Source organism: Akebia trifoliata, chromosome 3 (assembly GCF_017979445.1).
Source record: "Akebia trifoliata isolate Shusen 1 chromosome 3, ASM1797944v1, whole genome shotgun sequence".
NCBI lineage: Eukaryota > Viridiplantae > Streptophyta > Magnoliopsida > Ranunculales > Lardizabalaceae > Akebia > Akebia trifoliata.
In genome coordinates, this window is record NC_141377.1 from 675032 (window position 1) to 683842 (window position 8811).

Consider the following 8811-nt stretch of genomic DNA (forward strand, 5'->3'; position numbering starts at 1 on the left):
TGTTAAGGGCAATAGTCTTCAACCAATCACCCACTTTTATCTTGTTTGTAAATCATGTATTTTTAAGTAGAAAAACCTGAAAAAGCCAGCAATTAGCCCATTTAAGGAATACAAGGCATACATTGAGATCGTTGAATCTAGACACCTCAGTCCATTAACCACACCTCATTCCAGACACAAAATCGTCTAATGGGTGTGAGGTTTTACCATGTGATTATACATGATTCACCCAATCACGTATCTGGTGATAGCACCAATAAGAACACTTCAAAGACTTTATTAGATGGAATCATGTTCGCCTCAATCATGTTCGTTTTCTCTTCATCTTGATCGCTTGAAATTTTGAATTATGTATCTTTCAAGAGCATACATCTCAGCAACCTGGAAAGGAGTTCAAAGCAACAACCCAAAAAAATGCTCAAAACAAGAGAAAAGCAGGAAAGACACATCAAGGTTTTTTATATATATTAGTTATAAACAAGTGGTTAGATCTAGCTTTACCTGATCAGATGACGCAACTTGCGTAGGGGTCTTGCCTTCTTAGACGTGTAGCAGCCGGGGAGGGATTTTTGTTACCTTTACAAGCGATCAAAATCCATTGCCACCCGGAAGATAGAATCCACCATTAAAGGGGCTCATAATAGAAGCATAAGCAATATGTACCAAAGCTCTCCTTGCATCTGATACTTGGTAATCCTCTTTCAAGATATTATGCCATTCTATATGCAATGTAAGAGAGTACATCTGGTCAGCCTCCCCCTTTTTCTCTTCTTCATTTATATAATCTTATACTTATCAAAAAAAAAAGAGAGTACATCTGGTTTACTTTAGCATTCTTAATGTCCCTTCTCACTCCAGCAATAAATTTCCCTTTTGAGGCTACAAAAATTGGGATTGGTACAAAGGAGCAGCAAAGCTATTCTCATATTTGGGACTCACAGCCTAGCAAATCCTACGCTATTTGCTTCAAAAGATTGCTGGAATCCTCCGTAATTGCATCATTTTGGTGTTCATTGACTAAGTCACTTAAACTAGTAGTGTTCGGCAACCACCCAAATCTCAGCATAGTACCCAAAACCTGTGTGGCTTTGTCTATATTGCCAGATCCATGACAACCACAGACAAGAGTGCTACATGTAGCAAGAGTAGGTTTAAGCCCTCGCTCTCCCATTTCGTTAAGCAAACACAATGCTTCAGAATATTCTTCCTTCTTGCAAAGAGCATCTATTATGGGATCGCATTTGGTGTTGCTGATTGGCATCCCCTTCACTAAGAGCTCGTCCCGCAACTTAAAGGCTTCTATCAAGTTCCCTTCTTTACAAAGAATATCAACCATAACAAAATAGGTTACTTCATCTGGCTTGATTCCCTTTGCTACCATCTCCTCAAATAATGTCAATGCTTTTGATGTGTTCCCCTTTCTTTGGAAACCTTGTATGAGTGTTGTGTAAGTAACAGTGTTCGGCATCAGATTCCTTTCTTGCATCTCCAAGAAGAGTCGGTCGGCTGCCTCCATATTTCCCAACTTGCAGTGACAATCAATTACTGTCGTGTAGGTCACATGATTAGGGATGACTCCTTTATCAATCATCTCTTTTAGTAATCGATTGGCTTCTTTTAGATCCCCCAACTTGCAGAAGCCGTCAATTAAAGTGTTGAAAGATAGTGTAGAAGCAAAGCCCTTCTGCATCATTTCCTGAAACAAGCCTAGAGCCTTCTCCAAGTTCCCTTCCTTGCAACACCCATCAATGAGGGCATTGTAGACAAAACTATCCAACGGGATCCCCATTGACAGCATCTCACTGAACAACCTGAATGCTTCCGTCACATTCCCCGATTTGCAATACCCATCTATCATTGTAGTGTAGGTCACACCGTTGGGTACCAAACCCTTTCCTGAGATGGTATCAAACAAATGTCTAGCTCTTTCAATGTCACTTGACTGGCATAAGCCATCAATCAACGTATTATAGGTAACAATATTTGGCTCAACACCTTTCTGCCTCATTTCATCATAAAATTCGAAAGCTTTATCCATTGAAGCTCGCTTACAGAACCCGAAAATGAGAATGTTGTAAATAAAGACATCAAGAACCAAACCCTTCTCCTGAAGTTCGGAAAAGACACTCATAGCCTCCTGAATCTTCCCGTTCTTCGAGAGACCATGGATGAACACAGTGTAAGTTTGCACGTCAGGAAGCACACCTCGTCCAAGCATACACCGAAAAGTTGAGAAGGCTTCCGTTATGTTCTCCGCTTTGCAATGCCCATCAATCAGGTTCGTGTAAATAACATCATTTGGCACTAAACCATGACCAAGCATCGTTTTGAAATAGCTGTCAGCATCCATCATTTCCCCTGCCTTACTATGTCCATGTATGAAAGCCCCGTACGTGTAAGAGTTTGGGGTTAATCCCCTCTCAATCATTTCCACTAAGTAAGTCCTTGCTTCCCCCATCTTCCCTACTTTACAGAGGCCAATTATAAGAGAATTATAGCAAAACACGTCTGGCACCACCCCTTTCTTGCTCATTCTCTCCAAAACCTCCCTAGCCTCATCGACTTTACCTTGCCGACAGTAACCCGTAATAATACTTGTGTAGATTACGGCATTCGGCTTCAAACCCCTAACAACCATTTCATCCAAAACAGCATTGGCTTGCATGAAATCCCTACAACGGCATAGCCCATTAATTATCACACTGTAAGTCAACATTGAGGGTGATAAGTTCCTCCTCTTCATCTCATCAAGCAACTCAAAGGCCCTAACAATGTTATGCTCTCTACAATACCCCTCAATCACCAAAGTATAAGTTTGGGGATCAGGTTTACAACCCATTTTAGCCATTTCATTCAAAACTTCACGTGCCTTGTCCATCTTACCAACCTTACAAAGCCCACGAACAAGTATGTTAAATGTGATGAGATTTAGCTGAATGCCGCGGGCTACCATCTCATCCCTCACCCAAAAGGCTTCTTCTATGTTACCTTCTCGCATGAATCCATCAATCAAAGCTGTGTAGCCGACATAATCAGGCTTCAAACCCATCTCTAACATCTCCACCAATATTGACTTTGCTTCTCTTGACCTCCTCTCTTTGCAGAAACCATTGATTAGTATGGCATAAGTATAGCTATCTGGAATCAACCCATTTTCAGCCATGGATTTCTTCAACTTGAAAGCTTCTTCAAGACTACCAGCTCTGCACAAACCTCCAATAACGACATTATAGGTAACCGAATTAGGGCTGCAACCCTTCTCTCCCATTTCAAAAAGTACCCTTTTCGCCTCTTCAACGTTCCCAATCTTACAAAAAGCTCCAATCACACTAGTATAAGTGTAAACATCAAAACATATTTTTGCCTCACACATTCCATCATAAACCTTCCAAAACTCATCCATCATATTAGCTTTCAAGAGATCTTTCAATAGAGAATTACAGCATCTTAAACTAGGCACAAATTCACCATTTTTGGAACCTAAAAAGACATCAACAGCTGCTCTCAACATACCCATTTTCTTATAAGTATCAATTAATATATCAAACACCATAAAATTAGACCCTTTACAATATCTATAACTACTAACAATAGTTTCCAAAATCGCCAAATGGGACGAATGGGTTCTTATCATTCTTTCCAACAAACCGTTTGCGGGTCCAAAAAAATTTGAATTACAGAGATTAACAGCCATAATTGAGAAGGAATTCAGATTTTGAGAGATACCCATTTGGTTTTCAGACCAGTAGAAGAAATTAAGGAGGAGTTTGGGATCATTCACCTGGTTTTGTTCAAGTACAGATTGAACTACTTCTGGGTTTAGCTTCTCTGATATGTTTGATGATTCCATGAAGATTTGCCAGTTACTGTGTTTGAGAAGATTGGAGATTTCTTTAGCGGAATCTTCATTTTCTTTGATGGATTGTAGACTGCAAAACTCCTTGGATTTGAGAGAATATGGTCTTGATTTATAAAACAAAGTCCGATCTAGAGAGAGAGGAGGCTTTCTGTGAAATAATTTCCACATCTCTGGATCGCTCTGCTGTATATTTGGGGCAAAAAGACTGGGCTTTTTAGGTTTTTTTTTTTTTTTAACAGAGAGTGAAGACTTGTGTTAAGGTTATAGCATTAGTTTGAAAAGTGGGGGTATCTCAAATATTTATTGAAATCTAAGGTGGTATGTCTAAATTACCATATAGATTCAACTAGGGACGGTCCAGCTATTTGTACACGTGGCATATGTGTAGTTGGGTCTTTCGGTCCGAATCAGATGAGCTAACATGATTGGACCAAACAATCAACAACGAGGTTTTAGAATCTGAAGAGGAAAAGAAGTCACCTGATATAGAAAAAGAAAAAATAGTTCATCTTTAAATAAAATATTTAAAATTTTAATGAAATTAATTTAAATAATATAAATATTTTAATCCTTTTTGTAATAGAAGTATTATTTCATATTATAGAATTTGGATTAAATCTTCAAATTTTGAAGATTCATTGTAGTTTTGTATTTGAAGATGAGTTGTATTTTTTGATCGCCCCTGTTTGACATACCTCCCATCCTCTCTTGATGTGGCATGTGCTAGAATTGTAGATTTTCCATCGGGATATATAATTGTGCATCCTCATAAATATATGCAATTATGTATCTCAAAAAAAATTTATAATTTAAGCACATGTCACGTCAAAAGAGCATGAGAGTATATGTGCAGTTGTGTATCTCAAGGAAAAAAATCTATGATTCTATCACATATCACATCAGGAGAGTATGGGGGAAGGAAAAAAATCATTCGCAACATGTAAAACTTGCATTCAAACATTCTTTATTACTAGACGTTTGCATATATCACAAAATAGGGGTCTTGTTAACGTGTGCCCTAAAGACACCCGCTAAATTGCAATAAATATACTTTGGAAATTGGAGATATTTGGTAAAGAAATTTTCTTAAAGGGCATTTTCGGTATAAAATATAATTTTCGAGGTGTATTCATTATCCCTTAATGTGTGCCCCAAGGGCACAGGTTAACAAAATCCATCGCAGCATAAAGTCTGGAATTTGAGTTCTAGTGAACTCTCGTGGCCCGATTCTCATGAAACAAGTGAGACCAAATACATTATTTCACTCTTTTGTGTCTCTAAGAAGTTCTCAGTCTCTTAAACCATCTCTCACCTATAGACCACAACATGTAGTGGACTCCCAAATGATCAAAACGGGCTTTGATCCCAACACTTGCCGCTCAAACTATCTAATGGAAGAGTTTCTTAGAGAGGGAAAATTATTACAAGCACACCAACTGTTTGAACAAATGCCTCAAAGAAACACAATCTCAACAAACACATTGATTTCAGGTTACGTTAAGTCGGGAAATCTCTCTGAGGCACAAGAACTGTTTAATCGAATGGCCAATCGAAACACAGTTACATGGACGATTTTGATTGGTGGGTATTCGCAATGTAATCAAACCAATGAAGTTTTTGAACTTTTTTCGGAAATGAGGCGATCAGGGAGTGAGCCGGATCACGTGACCTTCACCACTCTCTTGTCGGCGTGCAATGACCCGCGAAAAATGAATCAAGTTTTTCAAATTCATGTTCTTGTTATTAAATTGGGTTATGGATCAACTCTTGTAGTGTCCAATACATTGGTTGATTCTTATTGCAAATGCCAAAGTTTGGATTTGGCTTGTCGGGTCTTCAATGAGATGCCCGAAAGAGATTGTGTGTCATTCAATGCTATGATAACGGGATATTCGAAAGATGGGTTTAATGAAAAAGCTATGAAACTCTTCTTGGAAATGCAAAGTTTGGGGTTGAAGCCTTCGGACTTCACTTTTGCGGCGGTTCTATGTGCGGGTATTGGATTAGGGGACTTGAACCTTGGTCAACAAGTTCACGCTTTCGTGTTCAAGACAAATTTCGTTTGGAATGTGTTTGTGAGCAATGCACTTCTTGATTTCTACTCAAAGCATGACCAAGTCACTGATACGAAGAAACTTTTTTATGAGATGCCGGGATTGGATTGTGTTTCTTACAATGTGCTCATCACAAGCTATGCTTGGAATGGTCAACATAAGGAATCTCTAGATCTTTTACGGGAATTACAATTTACGGGATTTGATCGTAAGCAATTCCCTTTTGCAAGCATCTTAAGCATTGCTTCAAATCTTTCGAATTTGAAAATGGGTAAGCAAATCCATGCCCAAGCAATAGTAACATCTTCTGAATCAGAAATTCAAGTAGGGAATTCTTTGATTGACATGTATGCCAAATGTGGTGGCTTAGAAGAAGCCAAGATGATTTTCGCGAATCAGATCCATGGGAATACAGTTTCGTGGACGGCTATGATTTCAGGCTATGTTCAAAAAGGGTTCTATGAGGAAGCACTAAAGCTGTTCCGTGATATGTGTAAAGCTGACGTGAATGCAGACCAAGCAACTTTCGCTAGCATCTTAAAAGCTTCGGCGAACTTGGCTTCTCTTGCTTTGGGAAAACAGTTGCACTCGTTCATAATCAGATCGGGTTTCATGTCAAATGTGTTTGCAGGAAGTGCACTTCTAGATGTTTATGCTAATTGCGGATCCATAAGCGATGCAATCCGAACCTTTATAGAGATGCCTGATCGTAATATAGTCTCTTGGAATGCCATGATTGCAGCTTACGCTCGAAATGGGGATGGTGAGGCCACATTCCAATCATTCAACGAGATGATTCAATCGGGTCTTCAACCGGATTCAGTAACCTTTCTTAGTATTCTGTCCGCATGTAGCCATTGCGGACTTATCGAAGAAGGATTGAGGTATTTTGATTCTATGACCGAAATATATAAACTTGATCCCAAGAGAGAACACTACGCTGGTATGGTTGATATCTTGGGCCGAGGTGGGTTGTTTGATGAAGTGGAGAAATTGATTGCTCTGATGCCGTTTGAGCCCGATGAGATCATATGGTCATCAGTTTTGAATTCATGCAAGATCCATGGGAACAAAGAATTTGCACGGAAGGCGGCAGATCATCTGTTCAATATGGAGCTTAGAGATGCGGGCCCTTATGTTATAATGTCGAATATCTATGCAGCATTGGGTAATTGGGATGATGTTAGGAAAGTAAAGAAGTCGATGAGGGAGCGAGGAGTAAAGAAGGTGCCGGCTTATAGTTGGGTCGAGGTCAAGCAGAAGATTCACGTATTCTCGGCCAATGATACAACCCATCCACAAATGGATGAGATCAAGAAAAAACTCAAAATATTAGCCAAGCGAATGGAGAAGGAAGGTTACAGACCCGATACTAGTTGCGCTCTTCACAATGTCGAAGAGGATATCAAAGTCGAGTCTTTGATGTATCATAGTGAGCGGTTAGCAATTGCTTTTGCATTAATTAATACGCCAGTAGGGTCACCGATAGTGGTGGTGAAGAACCTGCGAGCTTGTACGGATTGTCATGCTGCGATCAAGGTGATTTCAAATATTGTAGGGAGAGAAATTACGGTTAGGGATTCAAGCAGGTTTCATCATTTTAAAAATGGGTTCTGCTCCTGTGGAGATTACTGGTAAGCTCATTGGTCGTAGAGGGATGTTATTAAGGCTTTCTTTCCCCATGATCCTGGTGAAAATCTCAAGGATTGAGCAAAGATTATTCTTCAAGGTTGCATGAAGAACCATTCCTTATATATTTTTTTTGTCGATGAAGAAAAACCATCATGCAGACTGAAGGGTTTGAAGAAGTCATCATTGTTGGAGGTATCATAGAAGTTGCACATCAAGGGGGTTTGAAGCTGGCATTGTATTCCCCTTAATTCTTTTTGCCAAATTAATACAAATTGAATTATGATACACTGACGTCTTGTAAAGGATGTCTAACATATTATTTGGGGGATGGAAGACGTTACAATTCTGTTTGAAACCAGTGGTACAGCACCATTTTTTTGTAATGTTTCTGGTTGTTTCATGCTGTATTATTTCTTAATGATCAAGAAAACAAGGCATTGATTATTTTCTGATCAGATCAAATAAAAATTTGATAATGAGATTTAATTTTCGAAAATGACCAATTTTTTTCTTTTCTTTTTTATCTTCATCTATGGTTTCACCTCATACAATTTTTTTTTTTTTGATAAGTATAAGATTATATAAAAGAAGAAAAGAAGAGAGGGAGCCTGAGTTAGCCCCCAAACAACACGAGAACCAACAAAAAAAGAAAGAAAACAAAAATAAAGAAAAAATACAAGGATTGGCACTAGCTGTTACAAATGGTATCCCAATTAAATAAGAAATCTTGAAACCGCACTCCCTCAAACGCTTTGTTCATCTTAGACCAAAGGAACATAAGCCCAATAATCTCTAAAGTCACTGTGTGGAACGAGCTCTCCTTGCTATGAAATACCCTGTTGTTGCGCTCTTTTCAAAGACCCAAAATAATGACTAATGGAAGGATATAAGTCTCTTTCTAGAAGAAAAGATATTCAAACTCCAACCCTCTAGTAGATCAAAAAAAGATAAAGAAAAAACCCAATCCACCTGGAACCGGGAAAAAAAAGAACATCTAGATAGCATGGGAGAAAGAACAATGTAGAAGAATGTGATTAACAGACTCTCCATCCCTCGAACAAAGAAAACAAAATTTTGGAGTGACCCAACCCCTCCTGATCAAATTATCCAAGATGAGAATTCTACCCCGAAAGGCAAGCCAAACAAAGAAAGACACCTCATACAATTTTTGGATTGTTATTGTGTTGTTTAATTTTTAGCTTTTAGAGCCTGTCTTCATCTTATGAAGTATCCTGCTTTTAGCGTGAGGTTTGTAGTTATATCTTG

At 38.7% G+C, this 8811-nt stretch overlaps 2 protein-coding genes across 2 annotated transcripts; one reads left to right on the top strand and one right to left on the bottom strand.

The window, feature by feature from the left end:
• Positions 1-77: 77 nt before the first annotated feature.
• On the bottom strand, positions 78-4108 carry LOC147405329 (Pentatricopeptide repeat (PPR) superfamily protein). The gene is made up of 2 exons (XM_086433064.1): positions 502-4108; positions 78-381 (listed from the first exon to the last, which is right to left on the bottom strand). Exon 1 carries the CDS (start codon positions 4025-4027, stop codon positions 953-955), a length of 3075 nt encoding a protein of 1024 aa, XP_086289190.1. The 5' UTR covers positions 4028-4108; the 3' UTR covers positions 78-381; positions 502-952.
• Positions 4109-4974: 866 nt separating this feature from the next.
• Positions 4975-8387, top strand: LOC147405330 (Pentatricopeptide repeat (PPR) superfamily protein). Its single transcript, XM_086433067.1, has one exon. The coding sequence runs from the start codon at positions 5092-5094 to the stop codon at positions 7549-7551; it is 2460 nt and encodes an 819-aa protein (XP_086289193.1). The 5' UTR covers positions 4975-5091; the 3' UTR covers positions 7552-8387.
• Positions 8388-8811: the final 424 nt, after the last annotated feature.

Bases quoted from the DNA above. Each gene is read 5' to 3' on its own strand.
- LOC147405329 (XM_086433064.1), bottom strand. From the start codon at position 4,027: ATGTGGAAATTATTTCACAGAAAGCCTCCTCTCTCTCTAGATCGGACT.
- LOC147405330 (XM_086433067.1), top strand. From the start codon at position 5,092: ATGAAACAAGTGAGACCAAATACATTATTTCACTCTTTTGTGTCTCTA.